We start from the raw sequence: 27,960 nt of genomic DNA, 5'->3' as shown, positions 1-27,960 counted from the left end.
CAGCAAGGATGGAGCGCAGCAGGGATGGAGCGGGATGGAGCGTAGCAGCAGGGGCGATGGAGCAGCAGCAGGGGAGATGGAGTGCAGCAGGGGATAAATGCTTACCTCGTTGGGGAAGGTTAACCTTCCCCGTAATTCACCTCAGATAAATGCCCTTCCGTTTGGAAAACTCCGTTAGGCTCCAGGCCCGTTGACGGAAGGAGGGACCCATGCAAGCGCTGCTCCCACAAAAGACAAAGTGAGCAGGATGAGGATTATCCTCAGCCGTAGCTTGCAAACTTTCCCTTGCCTGTGAGCGTCGTTGGTGATGGAGTGGAGTCGTAGAACTCATAGAAGCCATTGGAGATAAGAGTTGACATGGGCGTTGAGCTGGGCTGAGCGTGGAGACGGAGAGTTGCCAAGCGTGGAGGAGTTGAAGGTTGCTGAAGCGTGGAGGCTTGCTGAGCTATTATCGAAGGTCATAGAAGGGATCATAGAAGGTCGTTGGTTCCTCCTTTGCAGTCGATGGAGCTCAGTTGCCATGTCGTTGGATGTTGAGGTTGCTTAAGATCTTGGCTCGTAGGGTTTGACACTGAGAGAGCATTTTGATGGCCGATTAGAGGGAGCTGCCTGCTCGTTGATGGAGGAGCCATGTAGAGAGGCCCGCTGCGGAGTCTGTAAGTTGGGGCTGTGGTGTGCTTGATTGCAGCGTTGTACATAAGCTAGAGCCATTTGCTGTGCCAGTTGCTTGGCTAGGTTGAAGTAGATGTAGATAGGCTCACAAAGCTCTCTTTTTCAAGTTCTCTATGAATAGGAGTGTCTCTTTGGAGACTCAACACACTTTCTCTCTCTCAAGCATAAAAACTCACACAAAGGAACCTTTCTCTCTCCGAATAGGAAGAAGGAAATTTCAAGAACTCTCCTTCACAAAAACATCAAGAAACCAAGAAGGAACTCTCTCACTCAAAGAAGATCTCTCACAATCTCTCAAGCTCACAAACTGGAGATGGAGGAGGCCTCACATGCAGAGGGCTTATTGCCTTGACAACATGCAAGGGCTTGTGAGCACCATTGGCTCTGATACCATGATAAAACGAAGATGAGAGTGAGAGAGAGAGAGAGAGGAGTGCACAAGATAGGCTAACTGTACACTAACTGTATTCGAAGGAAAATAGGAATATATACATAGATCCCTTAAGGTTAGGGTTAGGGCTTGTCCCATAACCCTTATGGTGCAATTTACACACACCATTCTCAACAATAGTGACCCATCGTCTAGGGTGGTCTCCTATGAGGAAAGCTTGTTGAATTACACGGCGCAGTGGAATAGAAACTGAACAAAGAATAGAGAGTACATAGCAAACTGGAGACGAACAAAATTTTCCTTCAATACTGATGTACTATAGATGATGGCTCCATCCACCCGTGCGCTCCCACAGTGGAGCTTAGATAGCGATCTAGACAGATACTAGGCGAAGAGCTACTAGCTCGAAGATCTAATCTGGTTAAATGGACTGGGCAAGTCACCTCTTTATAGCTATGAGGGCGGTAGTCGGATCAATGTAGTCAGTGGAACCGATCAGTCAACCTAGTCGGTGAAGCGGACTAGTCAACCTAGTCGATGGAACTGACTAGTCGTCCATGGAATATTCAAGGAATATTTCCTATACCGTTGCCTTGGGGGCTCTCGCCCCTGAACCCCCACCAGGGGGGCTGCTGGCCCCCAGGCCCTAGGAAGAGTAAGGGGCTCCCACACAATCACCTTTCTACCATCAACGGTCTCATTGATAGACCTCATCTCACATGCAAGTCAGGATCCACCATCCAGTGTCCTAGGCTCACACATGGCTTCTCCTCATATGGGGGCCTTACAACTTGAGCACCTTGGACCACTGGTGGTTACTAGGAGGGTGGGGCATTAATGAGCATATCTAACAAAGCTATGATAGGCCAGATCTCAATAGAGTGCGCTCTAGTCACTCTCTATGTCGCAGGTGGTCTCTGTGGCCCTCTCTCAGTGATCTAGGCTACCTGTATATTAGCTAGCCCCTCGTCCTCCACCTTGTTGTGTCCTAGAGATGACTCAAATGCATAAAAGTATGTGACGTGTTGTTGTGCCCTATAAACCTCTATATCCAGTGGTCTGGTCACCTCGTGCTGCTCTTCGATTTCTCATAGTAGTCTCCTCATGTCGGCACATCTCAACGAGATAGTGGCCAATGCAGACCTAGTCATGGAAGTGGATCAATCATGAGAGTGGGTCAAAGCCGCTTCCCCCTGGTAGAGGTAGTACTATTGTCCCCTAATCTCATAGGAAGTTGGGTAGGCACATATAAAGTGCTCCTCTGTCTAAACGGGGTCTCAACCACTCTAATGTCAATAGCATACAGATCCACTGCTCTCTGGGTATATCTGTTGCTCTCCCCATCTTAATCCTCAATTGATGGGATGAAACACGCATCTGTCCAATGGCGATCCTTAGTGCATGTGAGACTCCTCCGTCTTCGAGATACTGGGGACTGAGAGCTCTTGATCCCCCCCCCCCCAGTTTGAGATGTATGGAGCTGGAGGAGATATAACTATATGATATGGTTAATCTCATCTTGAGGGATTGACTTAGGGGGTTATGCTATACTAAAAGGGGGGGATCCTGTCCATCTGAATAACATGCCTAGCACACCATGTGGATATATGTGCATACCATGTGTCTACTCCACTCTCTGCTAGTAGTCATCTCGAAATGACTCCATAGCCAACCTTGGTAGTCTCCATTGAGGTAAGTCCCAGACTCTATGGATAAATGCCACTGCCTAAAAATTTATTCAATTTCAACTGGTAGGGAATTAAAAATAGGGCTTAGGGTTCAAAACCCAACAAATGTTTTTTCTTTTGCACGGAGGCTATCCTGCTGACATACCAGGTATGGTTATGGATTTTTAGGCCAAAATATGCCGTGGAAGCATGATATCCGACATCGTGCATCCAGGGCCCTGGATGCACGATCTCAGATATGATGCTTTCAGGGCCCTAGATGCACGATGTCGGATATCATGCTTCCAGGGCATATTTTGGCCTGAAAATCCATAACCATACCTGGTGTATTTGTAGGATAGCCTAGGTTCAAAAGATTTTTTTTGGGTTAGGTTTTGAACTCTTAACCCTATTTTGTATTCCCTACCAATTGAAGACAAAACATGGATTTTCCTTTTGCTAAATGGAACCTAGAATTATAGAGATGATATTGAATCACATGATGAAGCTGGAAAAGCTACATATCTTTTCTGCCTCATCGCAAATGGTGTCAGCTACATTGTCCAACTGCACCCTTTTGTGGTTGGCCTTGAACTTCATGCTGGCTTGAGGTGCGAGCTTCTTCATCTCTCTCCCCAAACAACGCCCTCTGCAAATTCATGAACTCTTGATCGGAGATGCCATTCTCTGGTGTGGCATCGTCAATTGCCTTTTGTGTTCATTGGATTGCCTCTAGATCGATGAGGCTAGAATCATCGAAGCGTGCAATCTCATCGATTGCTGGATTGATCGGAGCATCAAAGTCAATGACATCATCAAATGTCTCATATAGCACCTCATCCTCTCGAAGACCGCCAGTTTCTTCCATCACTTTCAATAGGGTAAGGTATTCCTCACCCTCAATCCTGATTGGATCAACCAAAGTGAGGTGTGGCTTGGTTGCTGGCTCATCTAGATTTTAGGTGGAGGATGGATATGCACGAGCCAGATATGATGATAAGATTACCTCGCTCTCAACTTACTCCTCAGCTAGGTTAATAGTACGCTCCTCAAGTTCTATGTCTAGGTTTATGTCATCTCCTCCACCACTTGTTGATGGACCTGCTCATGCACTTGTGAATGCAGAAGGACCCTCAGGCTATTTGCCAACATCCTCATTAAACTTGCTAGTTGCAAGGAGAATGGTAAGGGCTGCATCTCTCTCGATCAAGTGAATTGGGGAAGATGAATCATCCTCGATGGGAAGAGCATACTCATGGAGAGAGATAAGGACATTATCCATAGCCCTACCTAGTGTCTTCTTGAAGTTAGCACGTTGGTCAAAAGAGCTCAAAATATCCAATGAAACCCGTTGATGAGGGGAGTCAGCAATCACGACAGATTGCCCATGGATAAGTCTATCAAAAAACTGAAGAGAGGTATTATCAATAGGAAGGAGAGCTCTTAAGTGAGAATCAAGATGGATTGCCTTGCTGAAGATAGGGTAAACTTGATCTGCAGCAGCATGGGGGTCAGTGGATGAAATCCACTAGTCAAACCCCTCTTTAGGGGAAGCCATGAGTATAGTAGGATGCTCAGGAAGATGAAAGAGGAGGCAATGGAAAGCAAGGTTACTCAAGAGTGGGAAACTAAAAATGTGAAAATGACCTTAGAAGGGTACTTTAAAAAATGGGCATTGCCCTTAAAAATGCTTTTAATTAAAATATTTTTATATTTATTGTTTTTACTTTGGAAAGTCTCTCTCTCTCCCTCTCTCTCTCTCTCTCTCTCTCTCTCTCTCTCTCTCTCTCCCTCCCTCTCCCTCTTCCCTCTCCATCTCCATCTTTCCCTCCCTTTGTCTCTCCCCTCTCTTTGTCGTAGCCCACAGTGGCTTGTATGTGTTCCAATCTATGATTGTACTTTGTCCCATAAACCCGCAAGGTCTTCCGAGGATGTTAATATTTCTTTCTTTCCCTCCCTTTGTGTCCCTCATTGCTATCTCTCTCTCTCTCTCACTCTCACTCCCACTCTCTCCCCCCCCTCTCTCTCTATCCCTTTCCCTCCCTTTGTGTCATATTTGCTCTCTCTCTCTCTCTCTCGCTCTCTCTCTCTCTCTCTCTGGCATTGGATTTGTTGCCTTGTTGCCCTTAGCTATCTATGTCATGGACATTGGACACTGGATTTTACATATATATTTTTTGTATTTTGGTAGCCGCTCCACCCTTTGGATCAGTTGTATCTGGGTTTTTTTCAGTGTCATAGTCTCTCAAAGACCTTAATAAACTTTATTTTTTTCTCTTTCTCAATTTATAGTTGCATATGAATAAATGCAATCTTAAGTCTCTCCCCCCTCACCCCGCCTCTCTCTCTATCCCATTCTCCATCTCCCTCTTTCTGTCCCCCTCTCCATCTCCATCTTTCCCTCCCCCTCTCTCTGTCTCTATCCCTCCCTTTGTGTCCCTGACTGCTCTCTCTCTCTCTCTCTTTCAATGCCTATTCATACATCTTACAATGTCTCATGGCCAGATGCATTATTTGTGTCTCTTATTGCACTCCCAACTCTCAACTTCTCTCTCTCTCTCTCTCTCTCTCTCTCTCTCTCTCTAATTGCTATCTATCTCTCTCACTCTCTTCCTCTCTTGTTCTCTCTCTCTGTCTGTCTCTCTCTCTCTTGCATAATACAGATATACAAATATCCACATAGATTTAAAATTACAAATATTTGTCACTTTATCATTCATAGACCATAGAGAGCCATCAATATGGAGGTGCAAACTTTATAAATACAATCTTAAAAATGAATGAAACAAAACTTTGTATTATTTAGGATTTTTGTTCATACATGTAACATTGCCTCATGGGCAAGTGCATTGTTAAAGCACTAAGGAACCAAGCAACTAGATATTATGTTCAATATCTGCCATCATGTCTCTACTATCTCTAGAGTATTAGGGGGGCAACAATTTCATCATGTCTCTAGTATTGGGGGGGCAACAATTTCTACAAAGGATACTTGTCTCATCCCTATATCTAACTTTATGATTATCAAGTCTAAGATAATAGTTTTGAGGAGGGCTTGCTGGCTGTAGTTAGGCTTCACACATGTTGATGTGGCTATACTTGCACTAGTAATGTACAAAGGGTGGTATTGATGTCTACATGTAAGCATGTAGACACCAACCACATCCTCACCCTTGAATGGTAAGCCAAAAGCAAGACATTTCCCATAAAAAGTAATATTGTTGAGCCCACCCAGATTATGGGGTGTGGGCTCTATAGTAAACATGTCAATAACCTTGATTTGTTGTGCTAATGCGTCTATAAACAGACATTCTCTCTGCATCTGCAACTGTGGTCATTACATTTTCTACATGGGCATATTAAATATAAGAAATAATCAGAGAGAAGGTACAGATAAAAAATTTCACTATGCACACACACCTAGAAAATCAAGCAAAGTGCTAATGGGTCAATGTTTGCTTAGGTGTAGTGGGCCATTTTGGGGCCACGATGCAATGCATTGGTGGGTGAGATTTTGAATTTTGCATAGATCCCCGCTCTTGCCGAAAGTTTTTCTGGCATCATGATTGCCACATTGGCATTAATAATGAGACACAATCTGATCATTGTCAACAGCGCAGAGCTCAACACATGGCACTACATGCATTTACTCATGAGCATAGATACTCTTGCTCTACCCTCCTTCGCATAGTGTAGTCTTTGGCTTTTGACTACATCACATAGCTTTTGCCTTGCCACCTATCATTGCATAGCTTCGCCATCTGTCACTATGCAACATAATCTTTTGTTGCGATGACCATCGTGCTGGTTCGAGCAATGATGTTGGCATGGAGAGACCACACCATGTTGGCATGGAGCGACCACCATGTTGGCCTGACTACATCATACAACATTTGCCTTGCCACCTATCATTGCACAGCTTTGCCATCTGTCACTGCACAACACAAAGATACTCCTATTTTGAAGATATTTTAGTCGTACTAGCCCTTGTGCAACAATTTCTACTGGTTCTTGGAGCTATTTTAATTTCAAGCTAAGGAAAATGTAGTCCTATTTTAGAGCTATTTTAGTCCCTCTGCAACAATTGCTTATGCAACAATCACACCGATTGTTGCAGTAAATCCTAAATGAGGGCATTTGTGAACAATTTTCACTATAGTAACAATGATTTTTTCAATAGTTTCTTGTGCAACAATCCCTATGGTTGCAGTAAAATGTAAACGAGGGCAAAAATATGCCATTTGTGCTTCTTTAGAGCCACTTTCACTACTGAAGTAGCAGCAACAATAGTTTTTTGCGACAATGGTACTACATTGAAATTGAAACAAAACAAATTACATCCGATAGTTTTTTCAATAATAGTATTACATCAAAATTAAAACAAAAGAAATTATATCAGAAGCAAACAATTAACAAAAGAAATTACATCCAAATATGCTAGCACTTTGTCTTTGTGACACTTCTTTAAACACTTTTAGCACTTATCAACACCACTACTATGGCGGGAGCTCGTGTCACTTTTTGCTCTTGTTAGCACTTTCTAACACTTTTGATCTAGTGCCTCATATGTAGGGGATAATATGAGCAGCTTGTAGTTAGCACTTTCTTACACTTTTGACCCAAAACTCCTCGTATGCAGGGGACAATATGAGCACCTCGTAATTGAACATCACCTTCTTCATAGCAACTGCCTTCAAGGCACTGGGAGAGAGAACTCAACCTGGTGGTGAGCTCCTTATAATTGATCACAACCTTTGACAGTGGGAAGGAGAACTCAATCTAGTGGTGAGATTCAACACACTAATTCTCTCAATGTGTTGGAGCTCACCACCAGGTTGAGTTCTCCTCCCCCAGTGCTAAAGGTTGTGCTCAATTATGAGTGGCTCTCCACCAAGTTGAGCTCTCTCCCAGTGTCTAATGGAACAACAATGATATGTTGCCAGGTTGAGTTTTTCTCTCCCCTACCCATGGACCCCCAACCTGATAGAATAATGATAGTATGAGAGATGCCAAACATCTTTTGACCCTCACCTTTGGTCAAAAGGAAATGGATAGGCATAGAAAAGACCTCGTGTGCTCAGGTAAGAGCTATTTCTCTACCACTATAGACTGGGTCTCCAGCTCTTCATGGCGGTCTCTAAACACTACACCAATACCGGCTTATTTCCCACCCCATCAAGTTTACTAACCAAAAGAAGGGCACGATGTTGAAAAAACCTTGGCTACTTGAATAGGTTGAGACCTTGAAACAAAACCCTTGAAGGGTCTCCAACATGAGGTCATTCGTAGATGAGAATGGGATCAAATGCGACAGACCTAAAATCCATTCTGCAATCCCCCCCTGAAGTCCCGTTTCCCTTGGCTCCTCATCCTGCAACTCCCTTGGTCATGGCTATGGCTAGTGGAGTGTTGCAGGATGGAGATCCATGGCAAACAATTGATCCCATGACTTGGGCAGCATTTTGTAAAAGTGACATCGAGGTTGCAGCAAAAGATTCATCACAGGGGTGGAAGGGGGCTTGGAGAGCGTGGAAGGGGGTAGGAGAGGGATTTTCCTGGGTGTGGTGAATTGTTTCTTTGTCCTTAAGGACTTTATATAGCTGGACTTGCCACCCTCCCACTCTTTCCCCCTTCATTTATTATGTCAGTTTGTGCGACTCTGGGTGCCTATCACTGCTAAGAGCACACAATCCACCCATTGGATTTTGTTGGTAGCCCAGCCTAGCATAGGCGGTCATATACATCATTGTCTAGCCATGATGTGTGATTAGATGGTTGACATGGGAGAATTTCTTGGTCATTAGAGCCAAGATCATAATAATTCAATGTATATGATCGCCTAGCATAGGCGGTCATATACATCATTGTCTAGCCATGATGTGTGATTAGATGGTTGACATGGGAGAATTTCTTAGTCATTAGAGCCAAGATCATAATAATTCAATGGGATGAGGGGGGAGGAGCGGTGGCACATGCACCCAACTTGCTACTAGCCTAGCATAGGCGGTCATATACATCATCGTCTACCCATGACATGCGATTAGATGGTTTCCATGGGAGAATTTCTTGGTCATCGGAGAAAAGATCATAATAATTCAATGGGATGAGGGGGGAGGAGTGGTGGCACATGCACCCAACTTGCTGGTAGCCTAGCCTAGCAGAGGTGGTCGTATACATCATCGTCTAGCCATGACATACAATTAGGTGGTTGCCATGGGAGAATTTCTCGATCATCGGAGCCAATATCATAATAATTGAATGGCCATTATAAATAGAAATTCTAAAATTCTAATAGTTTGATATGTTCTTACACTCTAACTCCAGCTTCATGCTAATCTGAGCATGCGAATTAGATGGTCCCTCATGCAAAGTCATTGTTATTATAGTTTGATTCTGATTCAATGCTAATCTAAGCCTATGAATTAGAACAAAACAAGAGTGGTGGTTTTTTGGGATTAGTATATTGTTTGGAATTTACAATTAAATTGTTTGGGATTACTTTGGGATTTACTAAAACAAGCGCGGTGGTTGTTTGGGATTTACTAAAGGTTATATTTTGTGGGGGTTGCAGTTAATCCTAAACCAAGGAAAATGCATCTCCTTGCCAGTGCCTACCTCCTCTAGCCTCAACTATCATACAACTAACCTATCATATTCATCAATGTAATGTGTGGGGAATCTATCGGTACACAGGTCTTCAAAGATGGAAAAGATCTCATTGGATTACATCATCGTGCATGACAAACGGCTTGATTTGATAGATTAGAATATGCAAACAATTATAGCTTGGATAGTAGGAGAGCAAACTAAGTTTAAAACCTGATAGGTCTCGAGTGAAGGAACAGAGATGGAAAGCCACAACAGTAATAATATTTTTTCTATTGCTTGTCTTGAGCTTCATGAAGCCATTTTGCAACGGGTCCCTTGGCAACCCAAGATTGTCGTAGATGAGATTGATCTCTTGGAGTAGGAACATAGAGTTCCCAAGAGTGTCATTCACAAGATGGATCTATTGTAGGAGGAACTGTGGGAAGGCCTTCAATATTATAAGAACCCACAATTTGCGAAGTATGTTGTTGCTGAAGGCTCCCACTGTGCGGTGTCGAGACCTTGTCCTGGAATCCTTGCCTAAATGTAAAGTCCTTCAAAGATCCGGATTGATCTCTTGCAATCTTGGATATATATTACTCGAGCCTTTTTTAGGGGCTGACCACCCCTCTAATACAGTCAACTTTTCAATAGAACTTGAGTTAAGTAGTAAATTGTCTTTGTATTTATCCATCCTTAGATACGCTGCTGATCTCTTTTCGAAATGTAGAAGAGTAAAACTTAGTTGTATACTACCCAAGTATATAACTTTAGGGGCTGACTATACATTTGACTTTTCTATATAACTTCAGTTTAAGAGTAACAATTTTCCATTTATCTGTCCTTGGATACCTCTTTTATGACTGCTTCACTCAGTTGGACTTTATAATTTGAAAGGTTCTATTAGTTGGATTCAAAGGTTCTATTTTCTTAAAACTGCTTCACTCAGTTAGACTTTATAATTTGAAAATGTTTCCTTGAGGTGGACTTTATAATTTGATGGACATTTTCCAATAATACAGTATGATTCTATAGCTTGAAATTTATTTAGGATTTGAGGTCACCAGCCTGGTGGTGGCTGAAATCTGATAATAGATAAAGAGAACCAGTCTAAAGGGGACTGTTTTAGTATAGCACTTTGCAACAATATGATCCATTTTAGGATACAAGGCGGTAGTGCAAGATAAGTGGTCAGGATAAGCGGTCACCAGTGCGGTGGTTGGTTGCACACTAGGATATTAATTGCCACCAGTGTGGTGGTTTGCTTCTATTATTACAAGATGAATTGGTTGGTTGCATGCTAGGATATTAACTGCCACCACTGCGGTGGTTTGGTTCTATTATTACAACATGAATTGGTTGGTTGCATACTAGCATATTAACTGCCACCAAGGCGGTGATTTGCTTCTATTATTATAAGATGAATGGCATGCAATTCAATCATTTAGGATTTGTGGTCACCCGTGGATTTGTGGTCAAAGCCTATGTGTCTTTGGAAATTGGCAACAATAAGCATTCCTGTCTTTGAGTTTCCTGATGTAACAAGGATTCCAATTTTTAAAGCTCCTCTGCCCAATTGAAATGTCAAGATTTTGATCCATCAAATTGGGATACAGTCCATCTGTTGACCCAACATGCAGGCCCCTTTTTCGCACTACTATGAGGAAAACAAAACAAAATATAGTATGTGCAAAAACATGGTCTAATTAAACTAATCAACCTACAGGAAAACAAAACAATTTCAACCCCCAGGTCGGTTTAATACAGTCATATATAATAAGGTGCTAGCAAAACGAAACAATTTCAACCACCGTGTTGCTTGGAAGGGATTCTAGTCACTTAAAGGTGCTTTCAATCATCTGAAAGTGCTGTTTCTTTATTGTTCATAGCACTTGAAATCACTTCAATGTGCTAGCAATCATGTAATAGATCCTAAAAGCACTTTAAACTGCTTTTGGCCCAATTTTGGGCATTTGAATGTGCTTTAGTCATTTGAAAGTGCCTTTTCAATGTGCTAGAAAGAACACAAGAAAAGGAGAGGTAGCCTAAGTGCAGAAGTCATTGCACTAGTGATGATGTTTTGGCACAAAAATATGAGAGTTTCTCTAAATAACAAGGACATCTGTAGAAAGCAGATGGGATGTAAGATGTTTGATGATCACATTATACACATGCTTGATACAATTCAGGTCAGTGGTTGCCTAAACCATCCCAATGGTTGTTTGTGATTGAGCTTTGGGATGGTTTACTTGTTTCATTTCTTGATACAACATAGGTTAGTTTGCCTAAACCATCCCAGTGGTTGTTTGTGATTGAGCTTTGGGATAGTTTACTAAGTTGGGTTGGACTTAATGTGATTGTCCTAAACCAGCCCGTTGGTTGAATATCATGCAACCATGGCTGGTTCAGCTCAAACACCAGAACCAGGCTGGCTTGGACTTAATGTGATTATCGTAAACCAGCCCGATGGTTGGAACATCATGTAACCGTGGTTGGTTTAGCTCAAACACCAGTTATATGATTGTCTTGAACCAATGTGGTTGAACATAAATTAGCAGCAATATATTTTGCAACAAAACAATAATATATTGTTATTTTACTAAACCCGCCTGGTGTTTGAAACGTCATGCAAACGTGGTTGGTTCAGCTCAAACACCAGTGTGGTTGAGCAGACATTAGTTGACCAGTTTGGTGGTTGAAATTACTGTGTTTCTTAGTACTTAAATTAGTTAAATTTAATTTCCTAGTATTCGAGTCATATACTACTTAATTTCTAGACCGGGATGGTTTGGCCTTAATGTGGTTGTCCTAAGCCAACCCGGTGCTATTTCAAGTCAAATAGCAGTATTTGATTGAAATTGTGTTTGAACAGAAATAAAGGAAAAAAAAATATTGGTATAGAAATGAAAAGCAATATATTGTTATTTTCTAATTTTGAGATTCAGAAATGAAAAGCATATACTTATTATTATCTAATTGTGATCATCAAGCTAAACTAGCCCGATAGTTGAAATAGTGACTATCCTATACCAGCTCGGTGGTTGAAATTGTGATCATGTCCTAATCCAGCTCGGTGGTTCAAATTGTGACTGTCCTAAAAGCATTTTCAAGTGCCTGGAAAGACTTTTAGGTATGTGCTACTTCCTGAGTGTGCTTTCCAACACTTGAAAGCACTTTTGTGTATGTTGGAAAGAATTTTCAAGTGTATATATCCCATACATTTTGCTAAAAGCAATTCCAATTTATGTAAGGACTTAAAATTGTTGCTTTCAAGAGTTTTTAAGTAAAATAGAGAAAAGCATTTTGAGTTTGATTACCTGTAGTTTGATTACCTGTAGTGACTCCAAAATTTCCTTCACTGGTGAGTGGTAGTCTACGTCAGCCCCGCAAAACTCCAAGCCCTTCTCACACAGTTGAATTTTTGCCTCTTCCTTTCTAGCGGTAACTAGGTTGGGCTGGGGTGATGCATGTATTGTAGTCATCTATTTTTTCAACGTTTCTAGCTTTGACAAGAACAATTGAGCTATACTAGACACACCTTCTAACCAAAGCAAATCATCTCTTTTCTCTTCATACTTAGCTTTTGCTATCCTTGGGGCTTCTTCCTTTCTAGCAAAGCTGAGTTTCACACTCACAAGCATTGCCTCCATGAGCTCTACATGTTTTACTAAAGGTAGTATGAGCTTCTTCTCTTTCACATGCAAAGGCTTGCATTCTGGAGTCTCCTACTTGGTCATTGACCTACCTACACTTGAGTAAGATTTTACTAGCTCCTTGGCCTTCCTCCAATTGTCTAGCTTCCAATTGAGGCCACCCGCTTGGCCCATAACCATCTTCAAAACAATTTCACCAAAAACTACCCATGCGATTTGGCGCCCTTCTGGGTCATCTTTCGTTGCTTTGCATTTTTCAAATGAATATCACTTTGCGAACTTGTTGGTGAGCTCATTGTCGGGGGCAATCCCTTGGTAAATTCTTTGATAAAGTAGCTGGCACTCATCCAAAAACTCAGGGCGAAGCATGCTACGGAAAATTGTGTTGCCCTTTATGTGGTTGCTAGAGAACACCATCAACCACTGAGTCTCAGGGAGATCAGTTTCCCTTATATGGACCAGGAGCTTGCCTGGCAAGCTAAGTCCATACTCTACATTCAATTCATTAGCTGAATAGCAAAACCGAGTGAGATGAGGATATTCAAATCACTTAGCACTTCTTGCATGGAACCATACAACAAAACGAAGAGTCAGGACTAAATAAGGATTGCATGCCTCTATTAGAATCATGTATGAACAATGAAGGATAGAAACACCTTACCTTGCAAAAGGGATTTTGATGAAGACACTTCTGTTCCAGTGTCACCAAGGTGCAAATACTTGCTGGCACACTTTCTCGACAGAGTTTTTATTCTATATAGCTATCTGTTTAGGATGTCATAAGTAAGAGAGTCTTAGAACAATTGTAGATTTTTGCAGAGAGAGAGAGAGAGATTTATAGGTGAGGAATAACACGAACCATAGTCAAGTGAGTGTGTGTGTGTGTGTGTGTGAGAGAGAGAGAGAGAGAGAGAGAGAGAGAGAGAGAGAAGCTCGAAGTGAGAGTATAGTGAAGTGGAGAGTAGAGTGAAGTGGCACGTCTAGGACACCTTGCACTTCTCATCATATTGATTTTTGAAATTCTAAAACTCTTTCCCCCAAGTTGGAAAATACGTTTTTTTACACCCCAAAAACCACCATGTGAAAGCCTTCAAAATAGGAGAAAAGTGGTACCACCTATCCATGCTTTCACCCATTTCATACTGAAAACTAGACTATCATGTGCATTTAAGGCTATATTAGAAATCGCTTAGCACCCTGAAAGTGGTATACTCTACTAGAAAATCACAGTCTGCCATACATTTTTTATTACAATAGTCTAAGTAGATTCACCATTTGGCAATCGTTGAGAGAATATGAGAAAAAAGAAATGTGTTTGTATTTTTACAAAATTTGTGAATTATAAAAATTTGGTAGCTTGGGCCCAGTCTGATATAAATTTTTTTTTACAATAGTCTAAGCAAATTCACCATTTGGCACATGTTGAGAGAATATGAGAAAAGAGAAACATATTATATTATTTAAAAATTTGTAAATATTAGAAAATTTTGGTAGCCTTATGGCCAGTCTATTATAAAATTTTTATTACAATAGTCTAAGAAGATTCACCATTTGGCACGTGTTGAGAGAATATGAGAAAAGAGAAACATGTCTATACTATTACAAAATTTTGGCAATCTTAAGCCACATGTACAATTGGCCATTTGCATCTTGAGGTGTAACCTTGAGTCCTATATATAAAATTTTAGCCGTTTTTGCATCCCTCAGTGCATCCCAAAGGGCACCTCTAGTTCGAATGGAACATTGCCCCACCTTGTAAGCCTTTGTATCTTGAAGGACACTTCCAATTCAAAAGGAATATTGACCCATCTTGCAAGCCTTTGCAGGAGTTTGGACATAAATAGGGCAACCAGCGGAGCTCCACATCGAAGAGAATAAGTCTTGCCCTACCATGCAAGCCTTTGAAGCAGGTCATACATAAATAGAGCAGGGATGCTAATGAGCATAAGGGGGAAAATAAGAAAAAGCTTCCAAAAAATGTGAACTTCTTCATCGATGTCTGAATGGGATCCATAAGAAAGACCTAGAAAAGAACTAAATGCAGAGGCCGTTTGCATTCATCGGTGTCAACTTCTCAATCTTGAGACCAATCGAGAACTACAGTTGAAAATGAAGCTTGAACAAAACTCATGAATGAAAATATTTGAGTAATGCAGTGCGACCATCTTGAAGGAAGAAGAAGATAGAATAGGGATGATGTTGGTAATGTTGCAATGGGACCACCTTGAAGGAAGAAGAATATAGAATAGGGATAATGTTGGTAATTTAAGGTGTCAATGGAAGGAGCAGACATGGTGAATACGGGAGCAATGGAGAAATAGCCGATGAGCAAATAGAATTCTATATGGCAACCAAGGGAGCTGATGAGAAGTGGGAAATAGCAATAAAGAGCAGGGAAAGCCCAAATGAAAAGTTTACTTTATGAAAATGTCATTCGAGAATCAAAAGTTTACTTTCTGGCACTGTCATTTCCACACAATACATTTCAAAATATCTCTCTACAATGTTGTACTAATAATGCAAAAACTACTATTAAATCCTAAAGTTGTATTTCTTGTTTATAAGAATCGTATTCTTAAATTAAAAAATTCGAGTTATTAGTTTAAATCCATGAAAAACCATGCTATTGAGGATTCACAACATTTAAAAAATGTATACATAAGAGACCTGCAAGACTCTTTTTACTTTCAATGCCACCCTATGCATGTGTTTTGCTTTGGGGTGTTTGTGCATGTAGCCTCTACAAGTAGAGATTGTCATATGCTAATGCTCAAGACATGGAGTGATCAACTATGCCTGCTTGCTAGAACTATCTATCTAGAGACACCAGAGCCACCACATGCATTGACCACAAAAATAAAGGTTCACTTTAATAAAGGAAAGATACAGTCCCTATTGAAAGGAAGAAGAAGCCTCTATTTGATGAATGGAAGAGATCAGAGGCACCACATGCATTGACCACAAAAATAAAGGTTCACTTTAATGAAGGAAAGATACAGCCCCTACTAAAAGGAAAAAGAAGCCTCTAATTGATGAATGGAAGATACCACCCTATATAAATAATGAATGGTTTTTTTTTAAAAGGATGCGTAAAAATAAAAAAATAAAAAAATAGTTTCTCTCTCTCTAGAATTGGGGTTCTCTCTCTTTGAGGGGGTGAATGTCCTCTCTCTAGTTTTTCTCTCTCTTTTTCATGGGTGGATCTTCTCTCTCTCTTTGGGGATGATAATTATATGACCTCTCTATAAAAAAAAGAGTAGCTTTGGCATCGTGAGGCTTCATCCCTCCATTTGCCATAGCCAGAGCTTCCAGCTCCTCCCTGTAGAATCTGCTGGATTGCTAGCTTGCTTGGCACAAATGCACCTCCCTATGTTGAATCTGCCATAGCCAAAGCTTCAACCAAGCTAGCTTGCCACCCTATCTTTTTTGTCCCCCACCTCACCCTTTCCCTCTCTTTCTAACTTGCCACTGTTGTCTCCCACAATTTTGCACACCTTTTAGATGACCTTGCTCCTCTAGCTCCTACCACTTCCAAATCAGGTTGCCGTCTCGACGGGATGCTTGCTTGCCACCATTGGTGACGGTGCAACAGAGATAATGGAGTTGATATATGGAAGTAACATCAACTACTAGAGATGGGAAGAACATTGAATTTGGCAAGCTTTGCTAAATCTTTCATATCAAAATTGTTGAGTTACATGTTGTCGCTATGGGCATAGCTATGACATTAGAACCACTAGGAACCATAGTATTTGGAGGAGTATTAGACAAGGGGAAGAGGAGTTGTATCTGTGCCTCCACTGTCCACACTACAAATTTTGTTTGGCCGCTAGCTGTGGTGGTTCATACCACCCATTGGTCATGTTTTATGCAGGCTGCTAATTTATGTCACCAATGTGTGATTGGTGTAGCGGTTATAGGAAATGGAATGGGCCAACCAGAGGAGTTGGCTATGGAGTGGGCAACCTTCATGTATTAGACACAAATATTTTTTGTCAGTGTTTGGGCGTCGCCACCCTATTGGGCCAACTAGGATGGTAACCCTTCACTCACACTTTTGAAGTAAGGTTCCTAGGTGAAATTGGCCTTAACACATCTGATTAGGCAGGCAACATAGTGGTATGAAGTGAAAATTTGGCTTCCCCTTGAGCAATGTGTATACTCTAAACATATTCTTTCATTCTTCCTAGTCTTCCTCCTTCTCTCCTTACATATGGTTTCTGCTTTCTAGGATTGTATGTGGAGAAATATCGACAAGATGGGGGAAGCCTCCTATATCTATTTTGCTAACTTTAATTTTGCCCAAAATGACATAGTTTCATGTATCTCTGCAAGGGTTATATTCTACATGCAAAAGTGCTATGTGAAAAATGCAAATTCCTATGTGCTATGGATATTTTATGAATGATAATTACAACTTGCTATAAATCCAAGGAAGGGCACATTTCTTGGTCTTATAATGTTTGGAGAGAAGTGTGCCAACTCTCCCCCCACACGAATGTATGTTTATGTGTTCATGATTGCAAAATGTTTTACAATTATCTAACACAACATCTATTCTCATTTTCAATAATCAATTTCACAAAGTGCTATATGATGAATGTGAAATTCTATTTTCTAAATATAACAATTATACAAACCTTACAGCCAAAGAACATAATGCAATATTCTTTCTGAATACAACTGCCTTCCTGAATCTAGTTGCATTGAGATGGATCCCCTATCGACAATATGCCTACAAGCTCAATCCTACTTGAAAAGGATTGAAAGCTACTGGGAGTGACATTCGAGCACAGCTAGACCGTCTTTCACCTTTCTTCCATTGTTTCTTGGTAACCTAGAAAGTCAAGTTCTCCACCAATCTAAACTAGAGGTTGTAGTGGTGGAGGAGAAGGTAAATTTCCTTGAAGAGAGCACTGTCAAGCAAAATGAGCAAGCTTTTGACATCTATAACATGCAATTTGGAAAGGATGATAACTATAGAGGAATACGATATGGAAAAGATGGGCCCAAGTTGACATTCATACAAGCAGAGATAGGCAATTGCATATCCCCAAGGATACACATCCGAACATCTCTTCCTGAGACAAATTTTTTTTGTTGGGGAGCATGAAGAGCTCAACCAAGCAAAGCTATAAGAATGTGTATATGGAGAAATAAATCAATCAAAAGAGCCTTCAATGTATCCCATACTAGGCAACAAGGTCAAAACGTGGGTCCCATGGCCTAACAACCCTGCCCTCAACCTTCACCTGTACTGACTAAAGAATATAGGATATTTTGTGACACATTGAGTGCTGTAGAAACCTACCTTAACCAAGAAAAATGAAACAAGGGATAAGAGTCAGCACTAGCGTGAAGGGTGGAGGAAGATGGGAAATTGAGAGTCCTATTTTGCGGTCTTCTCATGACCAAGCCGGTCAAAGCTACCCTTGTGTTTTGGTTGAGAATTAACATCTTGGGAGTTAAATTGAAAGGGAGAGTTTTCATGGAGAATAAACTTAGGAAAATTGTCTTGGGGAATAACCTTAGGAAAAGCTTCATCAACTCCAGTAGGAGAAACCTTAGAAGAGGCATCAACGCTAGCTGGAGAAAAGACCCTTCAAAAGATGGTTTTTACAAATTGCTAGCCCAAATACAATCTAAGAGAGGCCAATACAACAGGGCTCAATAGGAGAGCATGCATTAGTAAGCGAGTTAGCCAAGTAGGAAAAATCATGTGCAACAACAACAGCTAAAATGAAGGGGCAATGGGGATTTGAAGCAGGCGGACAAGCAATAAAAGTAGCCCAGGGAGAATCCAGGCAATTGCACTAGTTTTGGATATCCTACATGGTAGGCTTTGCAATAGCAAATGATATAACAGGATCGGGGGAAAAGTAGATTGGTGTTCCATTGTCCATTGTGGATGCACTCGCACGCATGCACAAAGTCACCAAAAATAGTCTCATGATTTTTAAAAATGTTAAAAACATTTGGGAAACTCGTGAAATCACCATCAAATTCTCCCCTATAGTGGTGTGAAGTTTGTTAGGAAGAGGGATTTTTTGACCATGCCATCCATGATGTATTCGTGCTCGCAAAATGGCAAAGTGTCCATAATCCACCCTTGGGCAACCAACATCACTTAATCAAATTCTAAAATCTAGGCACCATGTAGTGCTGTTGTGGGTTGATAAGGAGCACTTCCAACAGAAGAGTATATCATAGGCATTTGGTTGACCATAATAGTTACTAAATGCACGTAATGTAAGAGACTGACAAGTTTATGCTAGTCACTACTCATTGTAGCTTGTATGCTAGTCATGGCTCATTGTATAGACAATTGTATGCTAGTCAGTGCTCATTGTAGCTTGTATCCTCTCGGCAAGTCCTTGTAAGCTAGAATCTAATGAATTTGGAATCTTTTATAGGTCCTGCATCAATGATAACAGTATAATCTTTCCATTTCCATTCTTTTTTGCAATCATGCACATCAATGGCATTTTCCTCCCTTCCTTCCAAATTTTAACTACAATCTAGTGTGCATGTTTGTACACCAACAATAGGAACAAGCAATAGAGCCTCAAAATGCTAAAGTCAAAGATGAGTGCTACTAAAATACCTCTTTAGCACCAATACATAATTGATAATAGTCTCATACTCTTGACTAGCTTCAATAAACGCTCTTGCAATGGGTTCATGATATAAAATACATGGCGTTCAAAATCTTGGCTTAATTTCCATAGACATAGAGGAATCCTTCTCATAGTAAAAGTTGACCATCCATATATAATAATATTAATAAATACTTGCATAAAAGTAAGGGAATTTTGACTCAAACCAAGGGGGATGATGACAGGTTGCGAATTGTGATGTGTCCTCTAAATGTGCTGTCAATTAGTATGGTATATTACACAACCAACGGCATGGGATGTTTGACTACATGTGATCTCCTACTGCCATAAGTCTACATGGAATCCCCTACTACAATGTGTCTGCGTGGAATCACCTCACATGTTTATGCATGGGACCTCCTACTACCTTGTGTCTACGTGGAATCACCTCACGTGTCTACATAATCCACATGTTTTGCCATTTGATTATGGGGTTCTTCTATTAGTTGGGATGCAGGTTTTGCTTTCACCATAGCTTACACAAGACACTTAAATAAATATCACTTTGCTTTACCTTGCCTATAACAAGCTTGCTGCATAATCCATGATTACTCTAATCGTTTCAATAACTATTTGTGCCCTTCGGTCACCATACCAAAATCCATAAAAAACAAAAACAAAAGATTTCTCCTAAAATTCATCAAATCTAGAGAAGCTATTGCTCTCAAGATTTCGAATAAGATGAACTCAATCAACCTTTGTCTTTTAGGTCCTCTCAAACCAAATAGTACTAATAGAGTTCTCTCACTCAACTCTCACTCAACAAAAGCAAGGTTATAGGATGGAGTTTTCTCAATTCTCAAGTCTATCAACATCAAGCTACCAAGCTATCCATTAGAATTAAATTATCAAGATTCTCTAACAACAACAAGATACAGGAAAGGATTGGGGGGTTCACTCAAATTCAATATGATAATCAAGGGATAGAACAAAGAATACCAAGATCATAAATCATTCCTAATGTGTTAAAACTTCGACTTGCAAGAGAGTATAATTTACAGTGAGTATCATTTATCATGACTTGAATAGTGAGTGTCATTTATAAATCCTTAAGCTCAATTTTTGGATGGATTCTCTAAATTTCCTTTACTTTTAAAGATTCTAAAGGCTCAATTCAAAAAAAGTGGTTTCTATAGTTTCCTCTAGAGTTCTCTGATTCTTTGTAAAATTCATGACTTGAAATTTCCAAAAAGGCACAATAATTGTACTTAGTACTACAAAATTGTTGCTTAATAGGATGTTTCTTGTCAACCACATATTTGTGAACCACATATTAGAGTTGGTCATAATAAAGGAAGATGGACGTGTTGGCCAATTGACTTGCATATCATAGGACTTCTAGGACCACACATTTATCCATCAATAGGTCATAGGGAATGCATGCTACTTTTAGTACATCATGTAAGACCCAAAAATCATTATCATGTAAGATGGACATGTTGGCCAATTGACTTGCATATAGCAGTGGACTTCTAGGACCACACATTATCCATCAATAGGTCATAGGAGTGTATGCTACTTTCAGTTCATCATGTAAGATGAAAAATCATTATGCAACAAGAGTATTTTTTGTGCAAGGAAAACGTATTTGAAGGAATTCATTCACATTCTTTCAAATTATTCCTTCAAGTGGGATGTTAGTGTGCATTTATTCCTCATGAACTTGGCATTTAATACATATAAAATAATGGGATTGGATGGCTTTGTGGAAAATAAGGTTCCACAATTCTATATAATATATAACATGAAAAAAAAAGTATACTAGATACAAAAGTACTTAAATCAAATTGTATATTATGTAGAAGGTATAAAAATTTGTTTGAGAACAAACTATATGAAAAAGTAATGCTATAGCTATGACAATGCTCAAAAGGTAATCTCAACATTGAAGGAAACCCTTTTTAAGAGAATTTACCAAGGAAATTATAGGGGTTTCCTAGACTAGAAAAAAAGGTGGCTTCTATGTGATTAGAAAATAAGAAACAATGTCATATCATTATTGTCATCATTATCAATATAGGAGAGGAACATTATCATTATTGTAACTTATCATTGCAATATAGAAAAGTAGCATCATTGTGGTACCTTATTAATATCATCATGACTATTAGCTAAGGAGTGAGCATTATGTAAGTCATTTATTAATTATGGATGTAGAGCTATAAAAGTAACATCGAAGCCCACAATTGACATTGTGCACATGAAATGTCTTAAAATGAGGCTTTTAACTCATAGTAAAATCCATCATTGAAAAGATTTGAATGTCAACTAATAAAATAACCACTATTTCAACATCTGCTAAGCACATATGACCCTCTATGATACATTCTAGCTAAATGCTTTGAGTCACCATTTTACATGGTATATTCTTTTAGTTAGTTCTCACTTTCATTTAATGTTTATAAGATTTTATTAAGGATGTTTGGATGCATGTTATTATAAATTTTCTATTATTAGAAGAATTCATGGCATGTCTTATTTTATTTTAGGGTGTTATATTCTTGGTTTAATTCCAAACATGATGTAAAGGTTAAGGTAGGCTTGTAATAGTTCTTGTGTAGTGCTAGCATGAACTTACAAAGTGAATCTTAGGCAAATCCCAAAATTATATCTCCATTTATGTTATAAGTAATAAGACATTTTGGGTCAACATTTTTTCCCAAAATCTTAAAAATGAAAGGGATTTTTGTGCAACTACTAAATAAATACACGTTCAATTATAAAATGTAAAATAAATTCACATTCGATTCTAAATATAAGAGCTTATAGGTTTTCCTTATCTTTTTGTAGGATGACCTTTTGTGGTATGTCTTTAACAAAACACTTACACATGAAAACCTTGGATAGTTTTGATATCTACGAAGACCAGAGGATGATCACAATTGAAACATTTACTAGGTCTTTAAAAAATCCATATAAATGAAAATTGTCATTTAAAAATGGATTTATTATATGATAGGGGCTTTAAAAAAGAATTCAAAAATAGCATTATGGTGGACATAAAGTAGAAGGGTTGCTAGTTGCAATCACGCATCCCTTATTCCTAATTTTTTTCTTGGCTAGCCCATAAAACTTAAATGTCCTATGAATATGAATGTAATTAACTTTGCTTGCACAAAAGTGATATGTGATCACAATTTGCTTGACAATAGGGTGTAGAAAATAAAGCAATTATCTTTGTTCAATAATAGTATACCAATGTTAATAAGTACAACTTGGTGATACCAAGCTTTGATTAACAAAATATTAAAATATGACTCTTTAAATGTCTCAATTGGGATGGTAGTATAGTCTCACAATGCATTTGGATTTCTTATGGAACCTCAATTTGAAAGTTCTGGCTAGAAAAGGGTTATTTTTCAAGTTAATTCTTTCTTGTAGAGTAATGCTGTAGAGTAATGCTCCATAGATTATGTATTGTAATCACAAAAGCGATCATCATTGTAACATCAATCATCAACCCAGGCTTGTGCCTCCTATGGCAAGATGCCTTTTAATATTTGTCAGACATTTCCATAGGTCACCCATAACTATGTTTTATAGACTTATTTACATCACTACTCAAGATATTACTAAGACATGATAGAAATTAAGCACTCTCAAAAAAACATAGCTACTAAGACATGGGCTAGAGCTTCACTTTTAGCTCTATAAACATGATATGTGTTATAGATAATGTTGTTGCCTGAGGTTGTGCATACATATTGAGAATAAGTTGCCATTTCTAACACAAGCATCCTCTCACTAGAGTATGTGGATACCAAAATGTGACACAAAGATCTGATTATCACAAATGCCTTCCCTGTGTGTTTTTAAGGATACGCTACTACATATCTTTGCTCTTTAGTTTAATAATATTCAAAGTTTTTTGTGTAGTGCATGGTCTTAGCCTTCATCCTAAGAAGACTTGCTTGCTCGTAGCACTTACAAAAAATCATTAAGCTAGGCCCTTCTCCGACAAAATATCACTCCAAGCAATGAGAGATCTTTCAATGTAGAATGTAAAACCACTAATGTGGAGTAAGGTGAATGGTAAAATGTGTTGCACATAATTGGTTATCAAATGTCACAAAGTAAACCCGAAGTGTGTAATGATATTGGGAGATAAGGTTCTCCAAAGTGGTATCTTCCTTATTTTAGGAGGTCTAGCATTGTATTTTAGTTTGTGTCTTAACATCTCAAAAATTCCTCATCCTTTGCTACAACCAAGGCCTGATGCACTACAGGTTGGCTCCTCTACTCTACGGTCCAAGTAGTGAGAGATCTTTCAATGTAGAATGCAAAAATAATGATGTGGAGTACTCTGAATGGTAAAAAATGTTCCACATAACTAGTCTCAATAAACATAAAAAAGTGATATGTTGGAGCATTGTATTTTCATCCTTTGCTACATCCAAGGTCTCCTCTCAAAAGATAACATGAAGGTGCACTACAGGCTGGCTCATCTATCGTACTTGGCTCCTCTAGTGTATTTGGTCCATTGCATACTGCATGTCGTAACTGGATTGAATGTGATTGGGTATCTTCACACAAAAGGGGGGAAGGGTGATGTTGCTTATTATGTATTCCCATCGAACAAGAAATCAAGAATTACATTTCTCGACTTAGATCTTCTAAGTTGCACCCTGATTAATGACCCCTCCTGGAATGCAAATAATTAAGCCTCTCCTCTCAAAACACTCTCTTGCCTTGTGTAGCTCCTTCCATCTCCTTGGCTTAGCATTCCCTTCCATCTCCCTCCCCTTGAGATCTCTCCCTCTTGCGAGCTCTTGCTCCTTTAGGGGCTGGGTTCAGATCAGTTGGATGCCATCCTCCCTCTAGGGTGTTGCATGAGGTGAAGACCACTATCGGACGAGTTACATGTCCGGTGGATGCCCATCCTGTCTGATCCAAATCTGTGCGCTCGAATGTCGAATCAGCTTTCACCATCTGAATATCGTTGAACCCACTTCACTTTTATGAACCTTGCAAGGATGATAATGACGATTACGGTTGCATAATTTAGGGGAGCGGTTAATAAAAAATAAAGAAGGGCAATTAATGAAAAAAAAGAAAAGGGAAAAAAAAGGGGTTTCTCTCTCTAGAAAGCAGGTGAATGTTCTCTCTCTTCGCCGGGGGGGGGGGTTTTCTCTCTCTTCGGGGATGAGCAGTTTTGGGCATTCTGCGACTTCTCTCTCTAAAAAGAAGAGCGAGACGTCGTCTCTCCCATCCGCCATAGCCAAGAGCTTCTGTACAATCCGCCATAGCCAGACCTCCGAGCTCTCCTCTGTAGAATCCGCCATAGCCGTCCATAGATCACCCGCTTCGACTCTGTGCCGTCCGCCATAGCCGTAGCTTCAGCAGAAAATTTCGTCCCTTTCTGGCGTTCTTTGCCGAACCAATCACCTTCTCCCTCTCATCCAATCCGCCATAGCCAGAGCTTAAACACAGCCCTGCTTTCCGCCATCGCCACCACTCTCAATGGATCCGCCATAGCTGCCCCTCGAGCTGTTGTTTCTTCCTCACCCTCTTCCGAAAGCAGCGGTTTTGGCTTCCGAGCTTGCTCGCCCCGTGTTGGATCCGCCATAGCCAGAGAGCTTCGACAAAAAGCTCGCATCTTCGGTCTCCATCCGCCAGCCTAGCTTCGCTTGCCACCCTGTCTTTTCTTTCCCTCCCCCTTTCCCTCTCTTTTTTAACTCGCCACTGTTTCCCCTGGCGATTTCGCGCAGCTTTGCGATGCCCCTGCTCCTCTGGCTCCTGCCGCTTCCAGATCAGGTTGACGCCTCTACGGCACGCAGCTTGCTTGCCCGGCGATGTTGCAGGAGAGGTGAAGTGGAGTAAGTAAAACAACGGCAGTAGTAGCGGCAGCTCCGGATTGGGGGGGGGGGGGGGTGTGTAGGCCTCTAGCACATTGAATCCAGCAAGCTTTGCTGAATGCTCCTTATCCCAAACTGTTGAGTTCCATGTCGTGAGCCGCGGACGCCTTCTGTTTCTATCAGTGGCAGTTTGTGCTGGGGGGCAAGTCCACTCGATGCAACCCGCTGACAGATTGCAGTGCTACAGGACGTCGAGTCGAAGCGTGATGCGAGGACATGCGTCTAAGATTGGCAGCGGCCATCGTTGGGAGTTGTAGGATCTAGATGTGCTTCAATCATGTCATCAGCAGGATGAGAGGAGGCGGGTTGCAGCTGGTTACGGTGCGAGGAACGCATTTCCAGGATTGAAATATGCCGTTTGTGGTGACGAAGATTTGGTGCAGATGGGAGAGGATCACAGATTGTTACTGGAGCAGGCGGATATCAAAGCAAGGCTAAGCAAGATCGGCAGGAATCACGAGGGAGGGGAAGAAGCAGGCATTGGAAGGAGCAGATTGGGGCGGATGCAGTTGTGTCTTTTGGGAACGAGGAGCTCAGCGAACCTGCAGACACTTCTGTTGGCGTTGCTCGTTCTTGGCGTCCTCGATTTCGCGTCTGCTGAAGCTTCGCGATTGCACATGGAGATCATCCGCAGCTCTGATCTCTCCTCCTCCACACGGATTTCCACTTCCGATTTGCTCAACCGACAGCAACTCGAACGAGAAATCCAGCTCGCCGCTTTCCAGCAATTCGGCCATCACAAGACCGGGAAGCTCTACAATGTTTCCGTTCCGGACGCAGGGGTTTCCAGCGGCTCGAATACATTCCAGGCCATCCGTTTGCGAGTCGGGAGTTTCAGAAAGTATGGAGTTCTCATCAACGAGTTCTCGATTCCCGGAGGTTGCCAAGTGAACCCAACTCCGCAGAGGATTTTGCTCGTCTACGCGAAGCTCAGCAATGCTTCCTTGTTTGGAAACTTGCCCGAGGGACGTTCCCTGGCTTCGCCTGTCGTCTCCGTCCTCGCCTATGATGCTTCAAACATCAACAGTACACAGCAGCCTGAAAAGTTGAGAATTGTTGCGACTACTACTTCCATTTCAGCTCAGTTACAACCTCTTTCATCCGGCTACTCGAATTTATCTTGCGCATCCTTTGATGACAACTCTATCGCCGTGAATTATAGTCCCTTGGTGCAAGATGCCTGCACGACAAGCCAGCTGGGGACGTTCGCGCTTGTGTCGAATCGTTCGGTCAATTTCCTGGTGCCTTCGCCATTGTTTTCTCCCATCATTTCTCCGAAGTTGCAGTCTAACAAGAGCTCTAATACTGCGAAAATTGCCGTCGGTTCGGTAATTGGAGGTTTGGCATTATTGGCCTTCCTGAGCCTTCTGTCGGTGGGCATAGCTAAACAGATTAAGAGTGCAAAGTATGCAAGAATGGAGTACGAGGCGGATCATGGGGAGATACTGCAGACAGCTTCAATTCGAAATTCTAGAGCCCCTGCAGCTGGAAGCACACGGACACAGCCAACATTAGAGAACGACTACGTCGTTTAAACATGGCTTTCTTCTCAGGTCACTTCTATTTGTCATCCTGGAAGAGCATCCTTTCAATGTCGTATGGAAGTGTGAGGGTTTCCTGTGAACGGTGATTTGATCCCATTTGTTTGATGGCACTTGAGTGTCTATTCAATTTGGGAGCTAGCTTGGTGGCGGCTGCCTTTCTATTTCCATGCAGCAACTATCATGGGATCCTGGATTTGAGCTTTGCATGAAATATCTACACTCCCATATCAGCGGGTTGGGGGCCAGAATGGTTCATTGTTTGGAGCATAATTGTGGATAAGCTTCACTTGAGCTGGCTTCCTTCATAAGAGCAAGGTTACAGAGTGTCGGACAAAGCCATGACCTATACCATGGCACGACCTTGCTCAATTAGGTGCTGTGCATATCTTTTGTTTGGCAAGTTTCTCTTTGGCGTGTTCTTAGAGTTTTCTGCATACGTTGTATTATCCATTCTTTCACCAGATTGATTGATTGATGCCTGAGGCACATCCAAAGGATGGATTTCAGTGAATGCCACCTTTATGGTTTATCTTTGGCTACCGTGCTTCTAGCTTGCAATTGCGATGAGATGTAAAGGTACGCTGGGTTCACAAGGGTTCTATTTTATCGTAATAAACACATGCTGACAAATGTCTCAATTCTGGACATTAAGTGAATACTATAATTGTAGACATGCACTAGAAAGTAAATGCGTGTTTTGCGTGCGAGGGATGTTAAAAGTGATGCACAATTTGTTAGTCCATGAGATGTTACATACACTGTTTCCGAGTGTCCAATTTTGCATTTGCAGACTCAAGTTTTAACCTCTCAAGGAAGTTAAGTAGTCACTTTTTTTGACTCAGAAGTAGTTAGTAGTAAACTTTGGCTGGGTGCAAACGTTTGCTTAAAGGACCAGGTAGAACGTTTCAAACAGGCTGGAAGAACAGACAATGCT

The 27,960-nt window shown here is 40.8% G+C and overlaps 1 protein-coding gene across 1 annotated transcript; it reads left to right on the top strand.

The window, feature by feature from the left end:
* Nucleotides 1–8: 8 nt before the first annotated feature.
* Nucleotides 9–27,874, top strand: LOC147880408 (uncharacterized). Its single transcript, XM_087370606.1, has 4 exons — nucleotides 9–131; nucleotides 24,922–25,228; nucleotides 25,336–25,433; nucleotides 25,740–27,874. Exons 1-4 carry the CDS (start codon nucleotides 9–11, stop codon nucleotides 27,015–27,017), a joined length of 1,806 nt encoding a protein of 601 aa, XP_087226732.1. The 3' UTR covers nucleotides 27,018–27,874.
* Nucleotides 27,875–27,960: the final 86 nt, after the last annotated feature.

Source organism: Dipteris shenzhenensis, chromosome 32 (assembly GCF_047967505.1).
Source record: "Dipteris shenzhenensis isolate YYH24624 ecotype China chromosome 32, Dip_SZ_1.0, whole genome shotgun sequence".
Lineage (NCBI taxonomy): Eukaryota > Viridiplantae > Streptophyta > Polypodiopsida > Gleicheniales > Dipteridaceae > Dipteris > Dipteris shenzhenensis.
The sequence above is the reverse complement of the archived record's forward strand: the minus strand, read 5'-3'. Positions and strand labels throughout refer to the sequence as shown.

What these genes read in the sequence shown, in the direction of transcription:
- LOC147880408 (XM_087370606.1), top strand. Translation starts at nt 9, where the DNA reads ATGGAGCGCAGCAGGGATGGAGCGGGATGGAGCGTAGCAGCAGGGGCG. An exon ending in GGGGAAGGTTAACCTTCCCC is followed by an intron (nt 132 to 24,921) that starts GTAATTCACCTC and finishes AGCCGTCCATAG; the next exon opens with ATCACCCGCTTCGACTCTGT. An exon ending in ACAAAAAGCTCGCATCTTCG is followed by an intron (nt 25,229 to 25,335) that starts GTCTCCATCCGC and finishes GATTTCGCGCAG; the next exon opens with CTTTGCGATGCCCCTGCTCC.